Source organism: Gallinula chloropus (genome assembly GCF_964237585.1).
Source record: "Gallinula chloropus genome assembly, chromosome: 6".
Lineage (NCBI taxonomy): Eukaryota > Metazoa > Chordata > Aves > Gruiformes > Rallidae > Gallinula > Gallinula chloropus.
Genome location: NC_140091.1, coordinates 29947597 through 29975202, shown reverse-complemented (window position 1 = coordinate 29975202; position 27606 = coordinate 29947597). Strand labels below are relative to the sequence as shown.

The 27606-nt window shown below is 42.3% G+C and overlaps 1 protein-coding gene across 1 annotated transcript; it reads right to left on the bottom strand.

The window, feature by feature from the left end:
• Nucleotides 1-107: 107 nt before the first annotated feature.
• SLC25A24 (solute carrier family 25 member 24) lies at nucleotides 108-21065 on the bottom strand (the record flags this gene model as incomplete). The annotated part of the gene is made up of 10 exons (XM_084266407.1): nucleotides 20824-21065; nucleotides 10222-10348; nucleotides 9645-9732; nucleotides 9076-9187; nucleotides 5669-5827; nucleotides 5156-5308; nucleotides 3947-4054; nucleotides 2187-2354; nucleotides 951-1101; nucleotides 108-286 (listed from the first exon to the last, which is right to left on the bottom strand). The coding sequence occupies exons 1-10, from the start codon at nucleotides 21007-21009 to the stop codon at nucleotides 108-110; spliced, it is 1431 nt and encodes a 476-aa protein (XP_084122533.1). The 5' UTR covers nucleotides 21010-21065.
• Between the last annotated feature and the right edge of the window lie 6541 nt (nucleotides 21066-27606).

Sequence of the window (27606 nt, the reverse complement as noted above, 5' to 3'; positions counted from 1 at the left end):
CATCTCTCCACAAAGATCTGTCTCTAATTGTCAGAGCAGATTACTTGAGAAATAATATTTGTTCTGGTGTTTCCAACATTAGCAGCATCTCACCTTTTTCCTTCATTTCATGCTATTCCCAAATTCTGCTTCATTTTTTCATATACAACATAGCTGATGCTCACAGCTGGAAGCACCTTCATAAAATTAGGAGCTATGCCCCTATAAAGTCCTTGGATTCCCTCTGTAGCAACAATTCTTTTAAAGAGACCAACCATGTTCAGCTGTGGTGCTCCTTCCACCGAGGCTAGAACAAAAAGATGTGTTATTCAGCAGAGAAAATAACATTACAGTTCTCAAGCAAGTATTAAACACTTGGGTTGTGAGCTCCCTATCACCTCTAGGGCCACTGGTTAAAACTTGAGTCCTCAAAGTGCTTTTTAATCCCAGACGTTTGAGATCCAGTGTCTAAATCCCGCTGAAAAGCATTATTCACCCACATTCTCTGGGAACTCTCTCATCCTTAACTCTGTGCACCAACCTATCTAGTAAAGATCTCAGCTATGAAACTGTCTTTATGAAATGCCCTCTAGAGCCAACATTGCTGTCTACCTTCACAGGATGATGCAAGTCCTTTCAATTTTACCTCTAAAGTGTAAAAAGCATTCTGCATTTTAGAGAAGTGCTCCCAAGACTGTGACAGGAGCTCCACGCCTGGTAGTCTTGTAAGGAACATGGTGCTCAGAACACGCAGAGCACTCATGTCTGAAATGCCAGGTCTGAACCAAGTATGACAAACAGCAATGCTGGGGATAGCAGGGAGAAGGGACTGATGTTATGAATGATTTTCCACCTAAGTCCTTGGTTTTCCAAGCTGAGCTTCTTCATCCTCATGTCTCTGCTACAGCTATCCCAAATTACACAGTTTTGATGTGATCACACAGAAACATTTTCAGTGCAACAGGACTCACCTTGAGCCTGCATGCGCGTTCTGATAAGAGCAAGAGGGTAACTGGCCAGCTGCCCACATGTGCTGGAAACAGTGCCACATCCCAACAACACAAAAACACCTGGGTTAGCAGAGCTTGATGCATAGTGTTCTAGCCAGGTACTCTTTAAGAGCTGCCAAGACACAAAGTTGAATATTAAGAGAAGAGATCTGCATTCGAGAAACTTAACATCTTTTTTCATAACAAATCTCAGGGGCTCAATCCTAAAAAGCACCAATCTCACTACACCAGTCCCAGATGCTTACTTCAAGTGCACACCTTAGCACACAGGTAAGGACTTGAACCAGACTACAGCAGTTACTGCCTAGAAGAGAAACCCTTAAAAGATCCAACAGCCCATGTTCTAGACCTGTTAATATTTTGGGGAAGGAGAGAAACACAACTCAGCACCCCCCAGTGTGCAACAGCAGCTTGCACAGTTGTTCATATCATACCATGCAGAATCAATGATGTGAACTGTAGAAAAAAGGATGCTTTGAAAATGTTTGTTCAAACAATTCTGCAAATTACTACTGCAGTGTCACAAGAAGATTAACCTAGACTAGGAAGTAAATTAGTCTGTGCATCTGAGTTACTTAAACTTTGAAGCAACACCTATCATCTAAGGTAGATTAAACATTTTAATTGTTGCTGATTATATCTAAGACATGCCAGATCCTCTCCTGAACAGCAAGAAAGCAGTGTTTTCAACTCCTCACAACTATATGTCAGCCACAAAGAATTCTGGTGACATGCACAGGCACACAAGGAATTCACATTACTATAATCCAATTATAAATCAGGGAAAAAGGCAAAAAAGTGTATCAAGTATCTTAAATGCAGGACAGGTAACAGCATGAATATCCTATCAGGTTTCCTGTAGAACGGGTATGTTCCAGTCCAACAGGGTTAGTGAAGTATGGAAGCACATTGCATTGCCATGGTCCATACAATCCTGCCTCATACATAAGTATCTTGTTTGATATCATTGTCTGTAAGGGCCCATCAGCACAGGCACTCCTTCCAGAGAGGCAAAGAAAAAAGTTATAGTCTAGTAAGATTAGTGGAAATGCTCATTTCTCTATTTTCAATTGAAGGTAACTGTAATGCTACAAGCATATGACAGATCTAACCAATAATACAGGTATTCTAAAGAATATTTACCCTTCTTGTAAATAACTAAACACAAGCTACATGCATTCAGAGATCCACACTCACCTCATAAACAGCAAGGTCAATGCCAGCGTAAGGAATTATACCCAAAATATTAGGAATGTAGCCTTTGTAAAAGGCCTTTACACCTTCTCTTTTTAAGATCTTCTTAGCACAGTCAAACATCCCAGAATATTGTCCTGTTTTACCCACAGCCAATCTGGTCTTTAAAACCTGAAGGGGAAAAAATGGTAGCCTTAATTGCATACCTGTTTGTTAATGTATTTTACAGACACAGGAAAAGACAGCATCTCTCTGCTTATTCAACTGTCTGGAGCTGCCTGGCATTTTAGTACTTCAAACCTCCTGTGATGAAGCAGGTTTCTGTTACGGCTTCTTCAGGTTTCCTCATTAGTGCCAGGTAGCACACATACTACCATGCACTACCTGACACATTGTCACCCTTTGAAAACCGTGGCTTAGCTTTCTTTTCTGGAGTAAAGCAGGCAGATTTTTCAGCAACTTGAAGGCAACCGTGTAGGCAATATGAAACAGAAGCATTAGCTAAAGGACAAGTGAGAGCATTAACATACTACAATGTGTATTAAGCCTATTAAGAAAATAATCTTTTAAAAAGCACAACCCTTTGATAGGTAGTTATGGAATATGAAGACTGTGTCTCTACTGAAACCCAACATCTGATTAATAATGCATAGAAGTCCATACAGCATCTCAGTACAAACAAGTTAAGAGTATCCAAAAGAAACCACAGACAGAATTTCCTAAGCAAGAATTTGGGCAACTTCAAAGCATCATAAGACTGCAGCTTCCTCAGGAGCTTCCTGGCACTTTGCTTTTCTCTTTTACTTCAAAACACCTTAAAAACCACTTCCAGGACAGCACTGTATCTTTGTTAGGAAGGCCAGTGCACCTTAGTGCAGTATAGTTCACCTGCCTCCACTAATCAGTATCATTCAGATGACCTACATAACATTTCAGTTACTCTTCAACTTAACATCTGAATAACTTCAGTTAATCTCTGTACTTCAGCTAGCTGTGACTGAGTGGCTCTAACAGCAAGGATGCTACTGAAGAAGAGATTATCTTCACTGTCAGCATGGAAAACGGTTGAGTTCTATTCCTACTGACACCCCTCCCTATAAAAAGGTATTTAGGTTACATCTACCATTACTTTCAAATCTTGACACTAGCATTGGTTTAATCCCAGACCCAACATATATTCCAGTTATTTGCACAAGATGATAATCCTTCTGGGGAACCAGCAGTAAAGGAAGTACATCCTACTTCCAGTTAAGAAAAGCAGGATGTGAAACAGCTACCCCAGAGCAGTTAATCTAGTAATGCTAGTTAAATTGCAACATACGTAGCACCACATACAAATACATCCTACAGAGGAAAGAGTAGTTACTCCATCCAGCCTCAACTGTACCATCCTAATCAGACACAGCTCCCAGCCATAATGCAACAGAACTCCATCAGTTCTGCTACAGACAATTAGAAAAAAACCACAAGAATATGTAATTTTAAATGCATTCTTTGATTATTTTTTCCTTGAAGATTTAATTTAAACATTGCTTTAGACAGTATTATACAGCCAAATGTATAGAAAAATGTCAAGTAACAATTAGGACACAGTATGTTCTAAAATGCTTACTAGTGTAATTCTTAAAAGAAGCCCAAAGTAAAAATAAATGAGAATACAGATGAATTCTTAGAATACTTCCAAGAGCAAAAGGGGTTTTACTTTGGAAACGAACGAGCTATTTGGCAGCGTGTCCAATGGAAGCAGATTCTCTGCTACTTACCTCCATGGGATAAATAGAAGTTTGTGCTGTTGCTCCAGCCAAAGAACCAGATACAAATCTCTCAACGGTGCCTAACTTTCCATCATCCTTAGTGAGTATCTTCTTATACTGTGTAGGTAAGACACACAAAATAAACACCACATTTCTTTTTACTATGAGAGGCAGGAGTACAGTACAAAATGTCTTTTGAAGCTGTACTCAAGGTGTACTTACTTTTTAATGTATTTACATTTACACCTACTAACCCAACAAATTTAACAGTATAGTCACTGCAACTCTGCAGATGAAGATTCTCAAGAACACAAAAATTAGTCCAGCCTGCAAGAATGTTTTACATAAAACACCTCAGCCACCCACAGTACTGTCAGGTACTCTACAAACAGCCAACATGAGGGTACTCACACCACGGTCCCCAGATAGCAGAAAGGATCCCCACTCCCTTGCACATCTAGTTCCTCAGTCAAAGAGTGAAAAATCAACTCACATGGTCACAGAGACACTCACAACAGACACCACCATGTAAGAAGGAACCATCAGCTCCCAAAAGGCAGAGCAAGAATAAAGACTAATGTGCTCACAGTTACTCTGTGGCATCACCACTCTGTGGTTCAGCCTTGTGATATCCCAAAGTTTGCTTGACTATTGCTTTTATTCCACAGTGGTATAGGTATGTACAATATGCTCATTTATTCTTACTTCAGACACTAGCAAACCTCACAGAGGAAAAATAAAGATCATTTACCTGCACCAGAATGGGAGTTCATTTTCCAAAGGAGGATTAGGCCTTAACATGATGCTTAAAGCTGATTCAGAGGTAAATATAACTCTGAAATCCAGGATGAGGGCATCTTACATAGCACCATGATATTTGACTTGAAAAGAAATTCAGCTAGCATAACATGCTACTTGTTTGGTAGTAATGCAGTGCTCCATATAAAGCTATGCAGACTGGAGGACAGTGTAAAACGTATGACAGATGTAGGTTATTTACACAGCCTGTAATACAATAACAAAATCTGCCAAATACTGAGTATTCTATTAACAGAATACATAGAGTATTTTAAATCTGAAAGTCACTCTAAATTCCTGTGACCAAGTCCCCCTACTGCAACAAGAACTCCTCCGTAACACAACAGTGCAAATAACGAACCGTGAGAGTGACACAGTATTTTATTTACCAGTACTTTCATTCCCAATTTATCATCCTACCTGCTCATAAGCCCAGAACTTAATAGCCGTTTCAGGAGCTATCTTCACAACATTTACACCATTTCCCCTCCAGAGGGATCGGACGCCACCTTCTTTCAACATCTGCTTAAAACCACTGGCAATATTCATTTTGTTTGATTTTGAACCATGAACCTAAAAATAACACCAAAAACCAAAACAAAGTCACAGTAAAGATACAGCTCTGATTAGATGGTAAAACTCATCACCAAAGTATTACATGGCTGACATACCAACTTGCAAAAAAGCACCCACTATTGAAAAAAGTATTTCAGTGGCAGAAGTAGTACAGTATTTTGCTCCCATTTTTGCCAGTATGAGTATGAAAAAACAATTTTTATGAACACAAAATATGGAAGTTGTCCAGGTGTAACCAGACCTCCAGAATCCAAACACTGTATTTGGCCATCAGTTTTCCCTAACAGCTCTGAATTAAATAAAAATTGGAGTGATATACTGGAAACTTTATAAAAAGTTCCTGAACATGGTACCTACCTGCATCATCACTTTAAGGCGGTCTAACGGCGCTGTACCTGTTCGTGAGACAGCACCAGCCACTCCTCCTGCCAACAGCTGTTTCCACCACTGTCCAGTCTTTTTCTCTTCTTCCGTGAACTCATCTGGAACAGTCAAACTATCTCCTATATCCAACACCTGTTAGAATCCAAAGCAAAAACGTGCCAATACCATTGCATTCCATCAGCAGTTTTATCAGCAGTTCTAATCCCAAATGAAACTACCACCTGGGAGTACGTCAATGAAATGCTAGTTTAAAAAAACAACAGTCTAAGTCACTTGCTGTGGATTGCTATTGCTATTAAAGGAACAGCACCTTCTAATGACTTCTACATAGATACCACACAGTTACAGCACAGACCCACCATTTCAAAGACCACCCCATCATCATTAAAAATGACGACAGATTTCCGCCTTGAGCGCGGCCCCAAGACAGACATTCTGTCATGGCCAGCAGCCCTCCACAGCCAGCACAGAGGCTCAAATGCTGCTATGTTGCTGCTAACCTTTCCCCAGACAGCCTCCTGGGATTAGTTTGCTAATCTCCTAAGGATGCTAACAAGAGATTTCTCTCTCATGATAATTTATTCACTCATCTGTGAATTTCCCCCTCCTCACCTCCCCAGCATTTCAAGTGGCACTTTCCGTGATATATCAGAATATTCTATTTCCAGTCACTGATGTGTATTATCTTGCAAAATTACAACTTGGACTAATGCTTTATGAAACCTCTTCTCAGCCACACTAAAACCCACTTTGGTTATTTTTTTCAGCTGTAAAAGTTTGCAATCTCATGAAGATGTGCTAGTTCGTGTTACCATTCAATTTGATCAAAGAACATCGTTACTGCAAGCTTTAGCAATAAAGCTGTCTGAGACGTAAGGCTACGGAACCTCACATATCACTGAAGCACATTTTCTGCACTTCATGGCATTTATAACCATGATATATGACTAAATACACTGCAAATAATGCAAAGCCAGTAGTACACATAAATTAAATCTAGGAAGAGGCAAGTATGTTTTAATAACTGTAAGTACTGACCAGAAAGAGTGTTAACTGATAAACTTTAACTACTGTTGATTTTAACTGTAGCCACTATGTCCCTTACTTATGCAGCGTTCCTTATCTGTTAAATAGACAGAATGCTGTCTTGGTCATCTGGAACACAACAATTGCAGGATGCAGATTATAGCGATAGCCACTGGACAAACGGGATAAGCACCAACTACTCTGGATAAGAACATAGAACAGATTAATTGAAAAAGCCTTTAATCTTTCTGACATTCACAGTTTCCAAGTAAGGTGTAATCAGTTGCTCAACCACATGGAATCATCAGAACTCTCAAAATATAAATTCAACGTCCTTGGAGATAGCATGTATATCTACTTGGGTTTAAACTTTGTATCTACTGAGCTCTAAACACAACCAAGAAAAAAAGCTAAATTTGAGGGTGTGTACAACAGAAAAGCAACATCTACCTCTATGCCAACACAGCTATCTGCTGGGAAGAGTCTGACAGCAATTACAACTTTACAATAAAAACAAATTGGAAGAGCTGTCAATGCCAGCCAGGCACGTGAGGTCTCACATCTGCTCTTATCTGAAACACCAGCTGGGTTGCTGTATAGCTGGATTTTGCTTGCAATGATAACTGGGTCATCAGCTGACTACAACGCTACAAGACCACAAGAGTCCTCTAAAATGTTTCTTGGGGGTAACTAATGACATGGCAGAATTACAAAAAATATTGTTCTTATGTTTAATACTAACGTGAAACATTTTCTTAAAACAAAGTAAACTGGGACCAGGACTGTCTGATCTCATAGCCATGGTTCAAGTGTTTTCTTCAGCAAACAGGGAGCTAACTCCCTTTTGTCAGGCATTTTAGAACTGAGTTTGTAGAATATGAAACACTCACAGCTTTTAGATATCATTAACTGTTTTTATTGTGGAAGTGCTGACCAATACCTGAAGATATAAATGGTCTCAGTATATTCAAATAAACCTCTCTTTACCTAACTTCATGGATTACTACAATTATCTACAGAGACAATATTTAGCAGACAGGTTTACTACTTCTAAAGATTTACTTAACATTTGTTCTTACAAGTTAGTCACTGACCTTCATTCAACAGTAACTTAAAGACACGTCTGCACAGTGGGTAGCCTATCACTGTACCTTCTGTCATTGTGAAATGAACATGTGCACAGAAAATCATCACTGACACAATGATCCCAGAATGGTTTGGGTTGGAAGGGACCTTAAAGACCACCTAGTCCCAGACCCTTGCCATGGGCAGGGACACCGTCCACTAGCCCAGGTTGCCCAAAGCCCCATCCAACCTGGCCTCGAACACTGCCAGGGAGAGGGCAGCTACAACCTGTTCCAGGGCCTCACCACCCTCACTGGGAAGAATTTCTTCCTAACCTCTAAACTACATCTTCCCTCCTTCAGCCTAAAGCAATTCCCCCTCGTCCTGTCACTCCATGCTCATGTAAACATCCCCTCCCCAGCTTTCCTCTAGCCCCTTCAGGTACTGTAAGGCTGCCTTCTCTTCTCCAGGCTGAACAAGCCAAACTCACAGTCTGTCTTCATAGGAGAGGTTCTCCAGCCCTCTGAACATCTTTGTGGCCTCCTCTGGACCTGCTCCAACAGCTCTATGTCTTTCCTGTAGTGGGGCCCACAGAGATGGATGCAGTACTCCAGGTAACACCAGAGTGGAGCAGAGGGCCAGAATCACCTCCCTTGACCCATTGGCCACACTGTTCTTGATGCAGCTCAGGATACACTTGACTTTCAGGGCTGCAAGTGCACATTGCTAAGTCATGTTGACCTTATCACCTGGCAAGACCCTTAAGCTCTGGTCCTCAGGGCTGCTCTCAATCCATTCAGCTTGTATTTGTGGTTGGGATTGCCCCAGCCCACGTGCATGGGTGCAATTCTCAAACCTTGTCAAGGTCCATCAAGATGGTAAATACTGAACTAATTTCAACATAAGAAACAGTTAAAGCATATCTTTAATTTATTTCAGCACATCAAAAGCACTGAACATAATTATGTACTGCAACATGAAAAGAAAAAAGATTTACTATTGTGGTGGTTATCTTTCTGTGGGCTGTGTTCAAGGGAAGAAAAGGATTCCTTCCTAAGAATTACTGATAACTAGTTGCAAAATGTAGAGGAAGTTCTTAGCTGAGAAGAAACTCACATCATGCTACCCTGCTTGTAGATGGGAAAGCATGAAGTGTAAAGAAAAACCAAACCACCTTAAAAAAAAGTATGCTTGAAATATTGCAACTGTGGGGTTGTTACACTAAATACTGAAAATTAACCCAAAGATGAACTTGAGAGCTGCATTAAGTTAAAAGAAGTGGAACTTACAGTGGAATGTTTCCAATAGCGAATTATTTCCTCAATGTCTGTAGCTGGGTTAAACATAAAGTGATCTCTCCACTCATTCCAGTCTACTGTCATTGTCCCATCAGCATCAATACTGAAAAGAAATTGAACTACATAAGGAAAAACTAGCAAGGATGAGGATTTATTCTGTTTTGTTTGTTGCCTTTTCAAATACTGGCCATCACATCAGTGACAACTGAATGTAAACTCCATATGGAGTTTTCAAGGCTGAATCTGCCATGGGTTTTCAATACTACACTCTTCTTATCCAAGTGTATCTGGCATATTCCATTTGAAACATAATATAACACTTCATTGTGTCAACAATATTTACAGGGAAATGAGAGATTCTCTTCCCAGAACCAGATGCTCAACTGGTGAGTAGATGTACCATCACCCAAAACCAGAGAGAATACATGAGATTTCCTATAAAAGCACCACTGAAGGTACCAATACCTTTTAATCCCATTGATCTTGTTCTGAGTTATAAAAATACAATAGAACACAATACAAAGAATCTTAAAATACTTTAAAAAATAGTAACTCCTGACCTTTGAAGGATCTTTTCTGCTTGTTTTTCTGAAATGCTTATACCCAATATCTTGAGAGACTGGACAACTTCTGATGCTTCAATTTTTCCTTGAAACATTAAAAGAGAGATGATAAATATTTAAAACATGAAGCCCAATAGGTTATATTGTCACACCTATGTAATAGCAAAGATAATTTAAAATAAATTTAAAACACAATGATATACTTTGGTTGTCTACTACAAGGACTGAGAAAAGGTAAATACATTCAAACCATGCAACCAAATGAGATGCAAGCATTCAGCAAGTTAAAAACTGTATTATCTTTAATACTTAGAAACATCTTCATAATTTCTGCATCCAGGGAACAAAAAGCCCCAGAACAACTGGCCTGGAAGATAATAGAAAGAAAAAAGACTATAATAATTTATTATTTCAACCTACAGTAAACTATAATTGTGATCCTATTAAGGAAAAGGATTAGCAGTTCCATATTCACAACTTTACCTCCAGTTCAGACAAATAATATAAATTAACTTACACTACACAGTTTCTTCAAACAACGTTTGAACAAATAAAATAAACCAAGCATACAGACCATCGTTGTTCTTGTCCAGGCTCTTAAATGCCAGTTTCATCTTTTTCTCATGATCTTTAAGATACTGCATAAATTCTTCAAAATCAAGCTGTCCATCTTGGTTAGTATCTCCAGCTTTAAAAATTTTCTGTCAAAAGAAAATTCAACATTTGACTTTTCCAAATTACAGCAGGTCACAAAGCAGCAGCATGGTACAGCCCTGGGTTTAAGAAAAGCATCATATTGGTCACTTCAGGAGTCAAATCAAGAAAAAACCTAAGCATACGCTTCAGAGCTGCATTTTATTTTCATAATTTAACACATTCACAGTATTTTCATGTAGAGAGAAAACATTTGTCTGCAAAGACAGATTTAAGAAAGTATTATTTAATAATTTACATAACCTTTCTATTCAAAGATTTTAAGGTTTCTTACCAGCACTGGCAAGTTACATATATAGGTAACAAATATTTTGTTGAGGAAGAGGTAGGGGACAAAAATCATCAAAGCAACTTTAAGCCTGTGACTTCCTTGGTTATACATGACATTTGTTAACGCCATCAGAATTTTAAAAAGACAAAAAAACCCAGTCTTAATCCTCTTTAATCCAGTCGTCTATTAATTATGAAGTACAAGAACACAAATAGCAATTAACTAACTGCTGACAAAAAGCCAACACAAAGGTCTTGCCTGACCAGTACTTCCAGCCCACAGTTTGGAGAAGGCAGGGCTTCCTTCTTCACACTGAAGTCCTGACAAAAAGCTAAACCAAGCAGAGTCATAACAAAGAGAAGCACAGTTACCTTCCACTTGTGCATGTGTTTCCTAGTAACTGTCCCGCAGAGAAGAAACACCTACATGTAAAATCAGCTGCCAGCTGAACACGTGGTATACAGTCGCCAGCACTGCAGGAAACAAGCTGCACACACAGGCAGGGCACACACTTCTCCATCAACAAAGGGCCACAACACCTACCCATCTCTCCGTGTGAAAACATACTGTTTAACACAGAGAAATTACAGCAGTGCCCCCAGACATCAGCCTGATGTGAAGGGAGGCTCATCTTCAAAGGCAAGGCCCCAGCCCCAAGGAAAGCCAAGCCCAGGCTCAAAAGCTCTGGAGGATTCCTCACCTTGGCCTTCATGCCACAGCAAGGGCTGCTGAGAGCCGTGGGGCAGAGATTCCATCCCCAAACCCTGCTGCTCTAGAGTCCCAGATTTAAGGGGAGATTGTGTGTTAGCACTTTGCTTGGGCAGGGTCCCTGTGGCTTCCCTCAGTGTGTGCAGTCCTACAGGCGCACTGCTCTGTGTAAAGCAGACAGGACACCAACCTTGCAGCACAAGCTCCTCACTGGTCTGCAGTCCTTGGAAGAGCACTTCAAGGTACACGCATAGCACATGCCAGAAGTTCTTCCAAATATCTTCTATTTTGCAGGCTGCCTCAAGAAACTGCAGTTTCTGAATAAAGTAACTCAACAAGATTTGCACAGCTTTTCTAATCTGCAAAATCTGGTTTTAATAATTTTTACTTCACTATAATTAGAAGTCCTCAAAAGACCAAAGTCCAACAAGTTTCAGCCTACAGAATCTAACAGAAAGGAAGCTGAAAACTCTGTTACAACTGTTACAGGCGTCTGAGAAAACCTGAAGACATTTGAGTACATATATGTTGTCTCCTTTATCTCTCCTATCCCTCTATGAAAACACATGTACTTTAATCTCAAAAAAAAACAAATTCCTAAGATTACCATAGATTTCTCAATGAAAGGGAGGAAGACTATGTGGTACTCCATAGGGAAATACAAAGCAAATTATTTACTTCCTGTAATACAGCAAGTTACACATGGTAAAATCAACTCCAGTTACCCCATACTCAGCTAAAGGCGTTCAGTACCAGCTTAGACAAACAGTGTAAAGCCATCTGGATTGTAATTTTTATTAAAACCCTGATAACAAAACCGCACTCATCAATTCAGTTCCGTGCCCTTGCCAATATGGTTAGGGCTGTTCAGAATTTCCTATTACAAAAAAAAAATAGTTTACATTTCTTGAAGTTTATAGATGGATTCCTGACCATGACCATTTAACAAGCAATTAAGGCTAACAGACTGTTAAAAAAATCCCAAACAAATTAAAGAAACACAAACAAAACCCCACCACTAAACCTTACACTAGCCAGAAAAGTGTCCCTGCTCAAAGATACTGCAATCTCAACCCATCTTGTACTTAGGCACAGCACCTTGTACCACAGGACCCAAACACCCTGCTAGACTCCCACAAGCTACTGCCAAGAGGTGATTTGTGTGGCAGCCATACACACACTTCGAGTGAGTTCTAATCACCACAGTTTGTTACTATTCCCCACTGCTATCTGCACAAAGAAAAACATGGAACAAGGAAAGTGTTGTTCTGGCTCACAGATGTCAAAACTTGAACTCAACTCCAGTTACAAAACCTCCACTGCTGAGGATGACGTGAGCCAAAGAAAGCAGAAATTCCTAGGAGGTTTAGAGAGCTGGCAATTACTGTGTTTGAAGCAGGGGGGGCACCTTCCTTTTCATCTGCCAGATGAGTGGATTTTATAATTGCAACAACTAGAAAAGGATAAGCACAAACACACTCCCCATTCACTGCTTTTGGTTTTACAGTTGTTTTCCAGACTTCCAGCCACTCTCGATGCAGCAGAACAGAACACCTATGCCTTGCCTCAGCAGCCACATGCATTTTTCTCACATTACAAATCTGTAAATTCATACAAAGCCTCCTGCTGTCTATGAAATGCAGTAATTATGTGGGTGTCAAAGTTTCAGATTAAAACCAGTAATTTGCAAGTCTGTGGAGCAAACAGGAACAGTGAAGGGTGCTTGCCTGCTGTGGCACACAAACTCCCAGGCACAAGCTGCCCATTCACAGCATCAAACAATAACTCAGGTTGAAAGGAACCTCTGAAGGCTCAAGGCATGCCTGTTCAGATCAGGTTGTGCAGGACTGCATCCAGTCGAGTTGTGGACATCTCCAAGGACAGAGATCCCACAGCCTCTCCAGGCAACCCGTTCCAATATCCCATCACCCTCACTTCAGTCCAACAAGGAACCCAACTCTGCTGTTCCCCACTTGATATTCTACCAGATGTTGCAGTTACAACCACTTGTCATTCTGCCACTTCCTGGTTGACCAGCTCCTCTGGTGGAGGAGAACTGGGTGCATTTTAAAACGGGCATGCTCACAACAATAAAGCAGGAACCAAACTACATGCCAGTCCTTGCTTGGAAACAATGTTCAGTGTGCCTGCCACGGAAAACCTGCCATTTCTAGTTACGGGCGTGCTGCGGGATCACCTCACCTTTACGAGGGCCCAGCCCCAACAGGCAAATGCTTATGCTTTAAGGTGTGCCATTTCCTTTCTCATGGTCTAAAAACTTTAACCCCAAGCAATAAAGACAATTCATTAGATAAAATTAAATGGTGAAGAATTGCTAATTACTGATAGCCACAGGATGATAGCTCAGATGACCTTTCTTTTTAATGCCATGGGCCTTCCCACATACTGATTACAATGCTCCTGTGCTGACCTACTAGGTCATGAGACTGCTGCCTTTTCTTTTTATTTTTTTTAATTTCTTCTACTTTTGTTCTTGTTCTGCTGTGTATTTTTGTTAATATAGCTGCTTTCAAAGTCCTGCACGGCCAGGCACCACTGATGTGAAAAGCCACAAGCAGACTGAAACACTGGAGGTTTTTGTTTTGAAATTTCTGAATTATATAAAGCATGTTGCAGTGCTGAATTCCTACTCCTCCAAGAGACCTCTGTATTTGGTATGGAAACATAAGCCAGCAGGTCTGCTAAAAAAAAAAATTCAAAAAATCACAAAAGTTGCAGACAGGCTTTATATACACCTCAAAATCCTGACGCTCTCTAAGTGTCCTGATGAATTATTGGGTTACTCTGTGCCAAAGTTGTGAACTTTAACACATTCATAGTTGCAGTGTAAAGCCAGAGAATGCAAGACACTAAAAGACTTAACGCTTTTATGTGCATGTCTATTTTAAAGTAACAATTTAGTTTTTATATTACTTAGTATCATTATTTGCCTAAAGCCTTCACAGCACTGTTACAAAACTGAATTGCAGGAGAAAGGTGGGGCTTCTCAGTACATGGCTAACAAGCTGATGAACAGATAATTAGTATTTCAGCTAACGAATATAACATAAAGAGTATTTAAAAGGAAGTGACCCATCAAGAAGTTACTGGGTGTTTCTGGCTTCCTATCACGCTATCTACAAGATAGGAATAAAACCCCCAATATTTAAAGATACATGATTGGTGCAATTAACAATTTGCTGTTCTGCAATCTATGACTAGAGCTCCAAAGGGCACAGTGACAAATATTGCACAGAAGCACCACGTTAAGAACAGCATGATGTGTGAGGACATTCACCAACTTCTCCTCCCCTTTTTCTGGTCTTGCCCCCTTCAGCTCCAAAATATCTAGTGCCAGCCACCCACACAGCTCTGCATCCTACAGTTTCAAGTTACTTGATTTAATCTTATCAGCAACCAAGTTCAGTCACAGCTCAGCTGTACACAGCTCTTTACTGGATACATACCCTTCAATATAAAAAAAAACACTGTCCTGTTCCTATCGGTGTCTGCCAAGACCACACAAATTGATGACCCAGAATCATAGCCTAAAAATCAATAGTGAAGTTTATTAAAGTGAATTTTATCAAAGTGCATGAGCTGGGAGAGAGATCCAGCACAAAGGGAAGGGGCCTGTGGATGTGTCCACACAGCATTAAACCCCAACCAGGAGCCCACATAACACACCAGGGAACCAGACTGCCATTTGACCTCCAGAACCCAATGCAACACTGCATTTTGAACAGAACAGTCATCTGCACTGCCTCCAAACATCTCCCAACTTCTTCAGATGCTGCATTCCTATTTATATGCCTCTCTCCCAAAAGACACTACCAACTTGTGAACAGTACCCAAGCAGGCTCTTAAAGAACTCCCAGAGACATGGATTCCCCCACTCCAGCATAGCAGGCTTGCACCCCTGCAGCAGCAGGTGCTGCTATCAGCTGCAGAGCTTCCTTCCCCTTCCTCTTCTTCATCCTGAGCACCACTCTGCCCTGCAACACGAAAGCATTACCACCAGTCTTCTCAAGGGTCCATTTCAGGTAAGAGAATATCTACAAAATGAGCCTAAAAAGGAAGGGATTAAAGTCAGGAGTATCCTCTCCAATAGGCCTTGCAGAAGCTGCTCCCTTGGGACCTGGATAAACTCTCTCAACTCGCAGCTATGAATTAGATTCCAAGAATCTGAAACAGCATAAATGGGAGATGCAAACTATTCCTTTTACCCTCATTCATCATTCCCTGCAAGCTACACTGGTATTTTTGACTTTGAACATACTTGGTAGACTTTTTCCATTAAATGACTGCTCTGCCACACAGGCATCCCCACCTTACAGTCATCTCAAAGGATTTACCAGTTCACCTTGTTTGTTTACCTGGGACACACTGCTGTCTAAGACAGGGATTTAGCAAAGCATTTCAACACACAGTTAAGAGATCTTCCAGAGGCGGGTGGGGGTTCCCATATTTGGTGCCTGGCATTCTTACACTTCGCAGCAACAAGAGCAAGAAATAATCATTCACCACCCCCTGTCACTGGTCAGGAAAAAACCTATCAAGTTAGTATTAAAAAAATTCATTTTATCTCCTTGGGTGTCTAAAGTGTTATGGAAACAAATTTATATTCATCTTGCTCTTCCATATGGAGGCTTGGAGACTACAGCATGCATCAGGTAAAAGCTTCTGGAGTCGTACACACTGAAAGGAGATGTTTGCCTGGAACTGAAGGCAGCTATACTACTGAAGAGGTTTGTGGAATTTCACAACTAAATGCCCATAATCAGGCATAATTGGAACACCTATTATGACCTGAAAAGCAAAGTTTAAGTGAACTAAGTGGTTCCAGTATTCTTCAATCATGTGATGTGACATCTGTTCCAGTAAAGAGTTCACGCTGCCTGTCTCCTCTCAGTCTATAGCACCAGATTTGTGCATGCTATTAAGGTGAGAGAAAGCTTCACACCACATAGCCCATGACACAGAGACGTGGAAGTGCTGAAGCTTACAGGACTGTGAATCTGCATATCAAGATTTATAATAATAATTTCTAAGAGTGGGTATCGTGTGATCAAAGCCACCAATGCTTCTTACAAAAAGTTGCCAAAGTAACAGGGCTTTTTGTAAGCTTCCAGCCAAGCTACCACACAATGAAAAGGCTTCAGTAGCCTTGGCCCACTCTTCTTCCGACTTTGCCACCTAAAAGAAGTGACCAACATTAAGAAAAGCACAGAACTACTAATAAAACAGGGAAGAAATCTTCAAGGACATATTTAGCTCGGTCACTAAACAGGTATGTGCTTTCTGGACTAAGAACAAGCGATGTGCAAGTTCTGACACCCTATCTAGCAGTAGTTTTTGGAGGCCAGAGAACAGTGCAGAAGGCAGTAATACACAGGTGGCCCTGTTCTCACCCAGAGATGTGGCACTGTAACACAGCACAGGGCCTGCCTCGCTTAATGGCATTCTGCATTTTCTTTGGTTTAAACCCTTCAACACACTTCAAGTGTTCTGAGTATTTTTAGATTTTGTTGGACTAAAATTTTCATAAACACAGCCAATTCCTCTAAACAGACCATATTCTGATTGCAAGAACTTAATCTTGCTGGGCCCTGTTTCCAGCACACAGAGGTGTCTCATCACACTGTTTCTCCATCTAAAGGAGCCTTAACACAGCCAACGACTTCCAGCAAAAACCGACAGAGAGTCAGCCCAAACAAGATCATTACACAGTTTCCAGAAGGTAGTTATTCATTCCAGTAACATCTTTCTACTCTTAGCTCCAGGACTGGATGTATAAATAGTACCCAAATTTGAACGCTTAGCTTTCCTACCCCAAACTGAAGCTTGAAATATGGGGTTTGACTCCTACAGGTTTACTGTAAGGATTGACTGCAACAGAAGGAAAGGGTGAACAAAAATAGTACTTCATATAACCACTCGCACCATTTATGGTACTCCTGCCTAAGAGACTCACAGCATTCTGAAGACACAGGATGAGATCATTTGAGATCTGATCCCAGCATCTATTTTGTCTCTCTACTGGACAACTCTGCTAATCAAAGTGACCACACACAATCGCTGTTAGTGCTGCTCGTGCAGCGCCACACGATACTGTCACCACACCGAATTCCTTCTTCATAGGCAGTGACGCGTTACATCAGGGATCCTTTGTCAAGCTTTGCAAAGTGACCCGTTGCTGGCAGGTAACACACTACAATATGAAACAGGAGCCATGCTGGCAGCCTGTAGCCAGCAGGCATTGCAGATTTTCCAGTGGTTTACTTTTGTCTGTCAGTATCTGACAGGAGGCAGGTCAAGTGAACAGTCAGGAGCTTCTGTCATGTTGCGCTACGATGTCTTGGACATGATTCTTCCTTAGAGGGACATGTGACCTACCTCCAAGCTTACCACATGGTTTCCCATCAGCTCTCATATCTACAGCATTGCATCACCTAAAAGAATGTCTCATCATACATTACATATTAATAAAACAGCCAGGACAACTGATGAAAGGTGAAATAAAAAGAGCATACTGGTCGGCTATACACAAATGGACAGCAGCTTGGTATCTTTTAAAGGCATGCATATTCTTTCTAGAAAAGAATTCCATTTTGAGAGGTAAGAGGAAAGTTATACTAGTAGCACAAACAATAATCTATACCCTGAATGGCCTAGAATGAACCAACTCACTTTGCAGTGAAAGCACAGTACCACTCACATGGTCCCCTCACCAGGAGTTGACCAGGGAGCAGCTGTGCTCCCCAGGAGCACGGGGACTCCCACATCCATGGATTTCATCTCATGCTAAGACAGCCAGCCCTGCAAGAGTGCTTTTGGAAACCAAACCCAGACCTGCATCTCAAACCTAACAGTGACCCAACTACAAGGCACTAAAGTCTACTCTCCTTTAGGGTATCCCAAGGCTTGCCCACCCACCCAGCAGTGCCACAATGCTGTCAGGCTAATCCTTTGCTACATCACCTAATACTTGCACGTCTCACTTCCTTACCCATTAGCTATCAGCAATCATAAGACTACTTTTGCCTCTCCAGATAAACATGTTGATTCAATACCTGACTTCAATTATTAAATACCTTTTTCCTGAGTTGTAAAAAGACATTTTACTGAATTCAGCATCACTTTAGAGCTTGAAGGGAAGTGAGAGAAGGGAGCTCTGAGCTGCAAGACAATACAGGAAGCAGCTTCACCACATGAAGACAGGAACAAAGCTGGAGGCAAGGCTGAGTGTCTCTTATTACAAGAGGTCTAATATGACCAGTCTAGTTTCTGGTTCAAACTATGCCCACTACTAAGTTTAAAATAGTGAGCATACAGGAAGTTTCAGTGTACCCCAACAACCCTTCCACCTCATTCAAACGTGCAACATGACTCACAGCTTATTTTGTTTACTCTTAAGCAACTATGGCAGCCAGTTCCTGCTCCCCATGGCATTCAGGTAAGTCTTATCTCTATTGATTGCATGGGATTCACTTCCAGTTTACCCCATCACAACCCATCAGAATTTGACAGATGCTCAGGTGTGCACTGTTAATGAAAGGCATCAAACCAATCTTGAGAAAGAACTCAGAACTTCAATTCTCAGCTGTTCAGAACTTAAGAAACAAGGCACTTGTGTCTTAAGGTTTTCAGTGAAATACGTGGGAAGACGACTTGTTACACACCAGAAAATTAACTGGTCACCTGCTCCCCTGTTGTTCAATCTAAGTAAAAACCCCAAATTGTTACAGTTAAACTGGTACAACAGGTTTTCAACAATGTGTATATAGTGTGTGACTGAAGTTCGCTACTAGCAGGCTCTTATTACTGACAACTCTCATGGAGAAACCAACAGGCCAAAGTGTCCCTTCTTTAGACACCCAAAACTGAGAACACGAAATGCACTTATTGTAAAGATGATTTTGATCAGCAGCAACTCTGAAGTGACAGTGTGTTTTCATTTATGCTCTCACACAAGCATCCTTCAAGAAGCCTGCTGGATACTTTTCCCTTAAGTATGAGGCAGAGAATTAAATATACCAAAAAGAAGTAAAATAGAGACCAAATAATGCAACAAGGGGAAAGAACTGACAGCACACTATGATTAGTATAAGGTCACTGAAATTGAATTACTGACCCAGTGTATTTCTTAACACCGCAGCCAAAAATGTAAGTTTACTTTCCTGAACCTCTTTCAGAAGGTGTGCAACAGCTGGTACAGGCACAGCAGTGGAATGTCACCTCACCATGCTGTATACTGAAATAAAGAACAGAACTGCTGTGGCAATAGCTCCAACGCACATCTCGGCCGTACCTGTTCAGCCTATCTGAACCTCTGTGTGCCTTTTCAGCACAAATACATGCCTCCAGGACTGTGCATGAAATTAGTTCATATTCTGATCCCTGGGGATTAACTAAAACAACTAGGGAAGGGAGGTTTCTCTTCCAGGTACAGGTCAGATTTGCTAGTCTCATGCAGTATTGCCCTGGAACACTCAATGACTCAAATTTTACTGACCTGTGAGGTCACAGCATAGATAACAGGAGAAAGTGTAATATCTGCCATAGGGGAATGCAATAGTCCAACCTGATCACTGGAGAACCCACTGCAATAGTCCAACCTGATGACTGCAGAACCCACTGCAATAGTCCAACCTGATGACTGCAGAACCTGATCACAGTACAAAGAGAGCACGCTGTCTGCTTCGTGGTTTGATGGCTGCTGTTGCAAGGCTGTATTTTTTAACAGAAGGGCCTTATTATCAGGCACAGATAATGCCAAGAAGAATCATTTCCATGTCCATGGGTCCACAGAGATCCAGTTTATAACCAGTTCTGACACTGCAGCCTACCGTTAAACAGATCCACTTACCTGCTGCCCAGAGCAAACCGCAATCTACTCCGACCTAGGATTAGGCAAAGGTGGAGCAACACAGCAGCTGTAAATCACCGTCCTTTATCAGGCTGAGGAGGGAATATGCTATCAAATAACATGCCACAGGCAGTCAAAGGAAGTCAGGAGTCGACTCATGATGAATGAACGCGGCCGTGCCCAGCTGGTGATAGAGGGGATGACAGCGGCACCACCAACGTCACCCGGGAGCCTCTACAGCCCCGAGGCGCGCCCGTGAGGCACGGCCCCGGAGCAGGCACGGCGTACCTGGTTAGGCAAAGGCAGGCCCCAGGCCGACTTCACCCGGGAGCAGCCCAAAGCCCCCGGGGCGCGGCTGCCGGCTCTGAGGCAGCCCCCGACGTGCCGCCTCGGCTCCGGGGGCATCCCGGCAAGCGCCAGCCGGGCAGCTCCCCATCCCTCGCGGGGCGGGCGGCGGGGTGGGGCGGTCAGGCCGCGCCTCGCCCTCTCCGCACGGCCGCGGGGTGCCGGAGAGAGGCCGCTCGGCAGCGGCTGCTCCTCCGGGAGACGGCGCAAGGCTGAGGCGGCTAAAGAGCGGGGAAAGGGCCGCCGCCGGGTCCCCGGCCCGCACTTACCTCCTCCGCTTCTTTTCCCAGGGGGATGCCCATGGCCCGGAGGCCCGTTTGGAGCTCGGCGATATCCACCCTCCCATCTTCGTTGAGATCCAGCTTCCTAAAGAGGTTGGCGTACCGAGAATCGCCGTCCCTGCTCCCGTCGCAGGCGGCCGACGGTAACGCGAAACCTCGCAAGAACCGGAACATGGCGGGTCCGTGTGGTGCCGAGAGCAGGACACTCGCCCCTCGGCTCCCCGCGGGCTGGGCGCGGACGGGAGGCACCGCCCGCGAGCGCCCCTGCCAACGCCCGCAGCTGCCGGAGGCGGAGCCGGCCGCGCTCCGCCCAGCAGCGGGGTGAAGAAGGAACCGGCCGCCTCAGGGCGCTCCGGGCCCGCCCGCCTGTCTCCCGCCGCCGAGGGAAGGGGGCGGGCGGCAGCCGCAGCCCCTGGGCCTCGCCTCGGCTTTCCCTCCCGCGCCTGCACGGTTGTACCCGCCTAAACGTTTCCCGTCAAGCGGAGAGCAGCCAACAACGCTGCAAACAAGCTGACTGGGATATTTTGGCTCGTTTTACGCACCAACGATGTAGGTCTGAGTTGCAGCCGTGTGTGAGGCCAGAAGGGCAGTCTCTGGAAGAGCTTGGCTCATTTAGTCCAACAGAACAAAGACTAGGAGAGGAAACTCCCCGGGTGGGGGGTTGTTGGGGTTTTTTTTTTGCTTCATAATAGCCTCATAAATAAATCAGTGGGGTAAATGTGAAGGGAACCACTTAACTGACACAAGTGGTATAACAACAAGTGAATAGAAAACATCTGCCAAGTACGCTTTCCATGGAGAGCATAGTGGGAACAAGTGCTGCTGAATGGAGCCTTGCTTTCCTGCTCTCTACTCAGCCAACACACAGCCATGGAAAGCACATTTCAGCCTTACCGCAGAAACTGAGTAGCCCTGCTCAAAGAATAATTAGCTAAATTAATGTGCTACATTGTCTGACTACAGACTAAGTGGCATTTGAAAGGGCCAAATGTATATGCATCATATAAAGGCTACACAATTACTGAATCACAGATTAAGTGGGGAAGAACAGGACCTCAGGGAGAATCTAGTCCAACCTCCTGCTCAAAGCAAGCTCTGCCACAAACTCAGACCTTCACAGATGGAGACTGCAAACTTCCCTAAGTGCCTGCTCTGCTGCCTGACTATCCCCAGGGAGGAAGCTTTTCCCCTTCAATCCAGTCAATCCTCTCTCACTTGATTTTGTGCCTGGTGTCTCTGCTCTTGTGCTCCCACCATGAAGAGCCTGGACCAATTTTCTTTATAAAATCTGTAAGTACCGAGGAGGGCTGAGGCTTCCTTTTAGATCCCTACAAAACCTGTTCTTCTCTCAATTGAGTAAGCGGTTTCCTCAGACTCTCCTCACAAAGCACATGCTCCAGTCCCCAGACATCTCGGTGGCCCTCTGGTGAACCCTCTGGTTTATCCATGAGTTTCATGTACTGGAGAGCCTGGAACTGGACAGGAGTATCTGAATTCAGTCTGGCTTGTGCAGAGTGGGAGGAGAGAATCACTGTTAACACAGCCAGTATGGTGCTGACCCACACTCAGCTCCCTCTCTACCAAGACCCCCAAGTCCTTCTCAGCAGAGCTGCTCCCTGGCCTGTATCACTGAAAGGGGCTATTCCTGCCTAGATGTAGTACTTCACATTCCTCCCTGTTGATTTTCATAAGGTCCCAGCCACCCCATTCTTCCACCCTCTCTGTATGGCATCAGTGAACATCCCCCTGTCACTGCCTCCCAGCAATGTAACACCGCTAAGTTCTACGGCCTTTGATTCTGTTTTTTCACTCATACCATCATCCTTACCCCTTTAGTAATTAAGTACAGTGAGCACAACATTCCCTTTTACCACTAACGAGAACATGCAATTTGTATCCATACTAGTTATTGACTACAATAAGTAGAAACATGACATAAGTGAGCATGAAACTGCACTACCTTAAGTACCCATTACATGTTACTCAGCTTCTAACACCCAGTACCATCATCATCTGACACCCTCTTGAAATTAACACCATGTATGGACTAGAACCACCAAAAATTAACACCAAATACATGAACCTTACACTTAACTGACCTCAGGCAGTTGTACCCTATATTCTGAACTTCTAAATGAATTAGTACATCAGCTAATTATTTCCATCTGATTCAAGCACTCAGAGGAACCTGCAGGTAGTGATCGTTAACATTTTCCTAGCAACATAATGACAGACAACACGTTTTGGTAATCAAATCAGAGTCAATATGCATATATTTTTTATAAAGACACACTAAAACATTGTTTAACAATAGAACTATTATTTTAGTGGCAATTCATACATATTTGTGGACCGATTATCTACTATAATTTACCTGCAGTGTGGGTTGAAAGTAGTATCTGATGAGGAATGATTGACTGAACTAAGAAGTAACATGAATAAAAGATCAAGACAAGAGAACTTCAATGGGATACTGACATTTTTTTCCAACAACTTTATAGCTGTCATTAACACTCATGAAAGTGAGTCTCCCTGAAAGTGGAGTAAGCAGCAGAGAGCTGTGCAGGAGATTTAAACACTTTGACTTTAGCATAACCAGCTGATACTAAGAAAAGTAGGTAAGAGCCCATATGTTGATAGGTAAACTGTTAGACTCACCTCTGAGGAAGCAGTTGCCCTTGTTGAAAGACACAGACAGTACTCAGACCTAGTTAACTTCCTGCAGCAGCATCTCAGACAGTGATCACAAGCACAATTCCAGAGCTCTGCCTCATATAGATCTCTAACAAGAAAATAAATCTTTCCTGTTATTTAGAAGCTTGCACCACCAAAACTACCATTTCTTCTACCAGTGGCTTAATATGACTGGTTTTGGGGCTGCACCATTTCTAGAGCCCTTCTTCATTACAAAGGAGTTTTGAACAATTAATCACCTCGCATCCTGATTTCTACCTTGCCTGAAGGAGCTGCACAGCCACAAAGGACATCTGAGTCGAGACATATCTTTGCCCAAGGTACACATCTTCAATGATTTTTTTATAAAACTCTGTAACATTTATATTATTTGTACTGAGTGTTACAAGGCTTGCTGATGTCAGTGTTGATTAGCATCAGAACAAAAACACACCAGGAAAACATAAGCATTTTACTAAAACAAGAGCTTTTAATTAGCATATGTATAATACATGTACAATCAATGTTTAAATTGCATCAATACTATCCACTTAGAGGAAATGCTATAAATATCACAAAATCTCAGAGGCTAGAACCAGACTTGCTGTATTTTATTAATAGACAAGGATAACTCAGCTGAATTGCATGATTCAGTGTCTGCTCAAGATCCCGTAGTTCTTTTTCTGTGAGCAAGGAAACACTCCATAATAACCTTAAAGTTATGAAAATAGGCTGCTGCATGAGCCAAAAGTAATTTCTGGCTTAACTCCAGGGACTGCAGTGAAGTTGAATAATTTTTAAATGATGAGATCAAATCCAGTTCTGCTGTACTGTTAAAAAATGGTCTAAGTACATCCAGAAATTTTCTCACCTGAAGGAGCAATCTTTAGAACACAGGAAAAGATAATTAGACCACAGAGAGGCAATAAATAATTAAAAGGAAACAAAGTTCTGTGTTTTTTTTCTTGGTTTAGGGTAACACTAATACTTGCTCTATTATATCAGTGCAATTAGCTCATTTTTACACTATCATTATAAAATAATTCCTCAAAACAAATATATTTTGGAATGTTACTATGACACAACAACAAGCTACAGTAAATTCAGATTCTTTTATGATTTTTCTTTACTGATACTTGTCTCTCCTAGCACAGAGACTGGGCTGGTTTAGATTGAAAAAACACATTATGTGTTAATTCAGAAAGATTGGTGCTGTTCAGATCAATACTGTTTACAGATCAAGAAGTGGTGATTTAGTGTTGTCAGTGGAGGTTAAACTAGGTGCATTGCAGCTGTGTTCTGAGTGACACACCACCATCCTGGAGGGCACAGAGCACCTCATTACCTGAGGCTTATTCACAGCACAGCTTTAAATAGTCAGGCCACATGAAGGCACTGGTCATTCAGAGGGCAGAGACTGCTCCTGTGGGCTTGCACTGGACAAGTACAAACGTATTTAGAGGACAGACTTCACCACATAACCCTTAAAGCAGCATAAGAAGTACCAGGGTATAGCACTTAGTTTCCCACATTGCATTTAGCTCCTACTGAGCTCACTCTTTAGTTTGATTTAGTTTCAGACATCTAAATTAAACTCTTTCATGATCAAGATAGAGTGCTGCTGGAAGCTCTGCTCTGGGTACAGGTTGTAGGCCAGACTTTATGTCAGATCAAGAGCAGTCTAAAGCCAAATCCCAGGAACGCTTCCCAATTATTTAATGCTGCTACTCTTAAGAAAAAGAGTTAAAGGTCAGAACCAGACACACCCAGCAGGGAAGTGGTGCAGCAGAAAATACATAGGCTGAGCAGGTGACCACAAGCCACAGTAGCACTGTCTCCAACAAGGATACATACACTGATGCTCCAGAGGATTTAAACACCATAGTGAACTGGGCTCTCCCATCCATGGAATCACTAGTCCATAAAGCAGCTTCACTATAAACTCCTGCAGTTTTGTGACTGAAATCCTACATTCTTCAGGAAAATAGACCTCTTTTATATTATTTGTTTTACCTTGGTATAACTGTGGCATTTTGAAAAATGCCCTTTTGTTGAATCTTTGAGATTTTGTACCTGCTTAAGTAACATCCAACTTGTTTAAAGATTTATGATTGTCTCCTAAAATAAAACATCAGTGCTTTAAACTTGCAGAAGCTCTACATCACTGACAACACAGGATTGTTAGATTGCCCACAGTGTTTATCCTTTTTTGAAAGGCTCCTCTGCTATTTTAAGAGTCTTTAGATTAAATGTTCTAAGTATATATTTAGAAATCTATAGTTCTGACACTTTTGACTTTCACTCTCTAATCACTAAGGCTATGCTCAGTCTATAAGACCTACACAAGGCACAGAGTTTCAGAATGCAAACATAGCCCCTAAATAGTGTTGGACCTTTCAGAAGAGAATTACATGCAACTTGAGCCTTTATACCCCAGCAGTTATTTCCGAAAAGCAGAAGACTCTCTCTTTCCAAGAACAGGTATCTAAGCAGAGAAACACAGGCAGCAGGGCCTGCACCACCCAGAGCCTCTCCTACTACACCTGACTGAAGACAGCCAGCACCCAATGGACACCATGACTCAGGGTCCAGTCCAACAACCAGATATACCTACAAAGACAAGACAGCACTAAAATTAAGCTAAGTCAACAAGCAGATTCATACTCGGAAAGAAAATAGAAAAGCCCAACCCACCTAGGACTACACCACAAGCATTCCCCCAGCACCCAGGCAGCCCTAGAGCATAACTCAAAGACTCACTGGGCAAAGCTGAGTTTAAATGGGTCCCCGGGCAGGGTGTGGTGAGGACACAGCTGAGGTTGGCCAGGGCTGTTGCATATAAAAAACCCTACAGCTTGCTAAACAGTTCTGTTATTCTGAGGCTCTGTGGGGACTGGAGGTTTGTTTTGAGGCCTGATAATAGTGGTAGGCTTTGATAGTTTATGGAGGCTATCATTCTTTTTTTCTGGTCAAGAGTAGATTAGTTCAGATTTTCTGATAAGGCATTATATAATATATTGACCAATTATGCTGATTAACTGCCCTACAGATAATCCCCCTGCAGCTCTTACTTTTTTTCCTAGACTTTAATATGCAGGGCCTTTCAGCTAAGTGCAGTAACTTCTTCATCAATCTTACCTACTGGTTTTTGACAAGCACCTGAAATTAGCTTTTCAGCTTTAGAAGAAAGGAGCACCTGGACATAAACCAAACCCTAGCTCTCTCCCTTCAGGTGGTGAAAGTCTTTTGCTTTCTATTTCTTCTAGCAGAGAGCTGATGAACACAGTACTCAAAGAATTTTCCTGCTACAAGTGAAAAAATAAAGACTTTTAGAACTATGTTAGACTTGGTGGAAGAAGTGTTCCCAAGGGGGGGAATTCCTAGGTCGAGGCCAAGTGCCTAGACCTTCTTCCAAAGATGTCTTCACGACAACTTTGCTTTACTTAATTCTTTCAAAGCCACTGATATTTGGGAGTTTTAGAGGGAAGTTTTTATTAGGCACATGGCACTGATAATAGAGTCAGAGCTACCCTTGTTTGTCATTCTTTCTACTGGAAAACACTGTATATAAATAATTTTTATGTCCTGGGTGTCGCAGGACAGGAAGAAGCAAGGACACTTCTCTTTCAGGTACTCTGGTTTTATGCTTTTTGCCTTTTCACTACTTTTGTTCTAGGATCATGCTGCAGGACAGCCACACGCATCACTTGAGAGGTTTGTGTTCATCAGGTGTGTGTTCTATGCAAAGTACTTTTTCAATCTGTTTACCCTGAACAAGGGGCAGCAGTTACCTTCACAAGCTGCACCAAGATTTCAGGGGCTCAGCATCATACTACATGCATGATCTTGTATGTTCTCTCTCTTGTCGTGTGAACAAACGTGTGGTTGCAGGAAGACATACTGTGTGTTAAGAGTCTCCTTACGCCATGCTCTGTGAAGAGGAAACTGACATGCTGACAGAGGTTGCTCAGAGCCTGCTTTGTGTTTTGGTCTCCTGGAATGGCCTCCTGAGACAAAGCTGTGCTTTGGAGAGAGGATGCTGGTGTGGAACCACACATTATATGAAAGAGCACTGCACGTGTGCTGCTGTGAGCATCG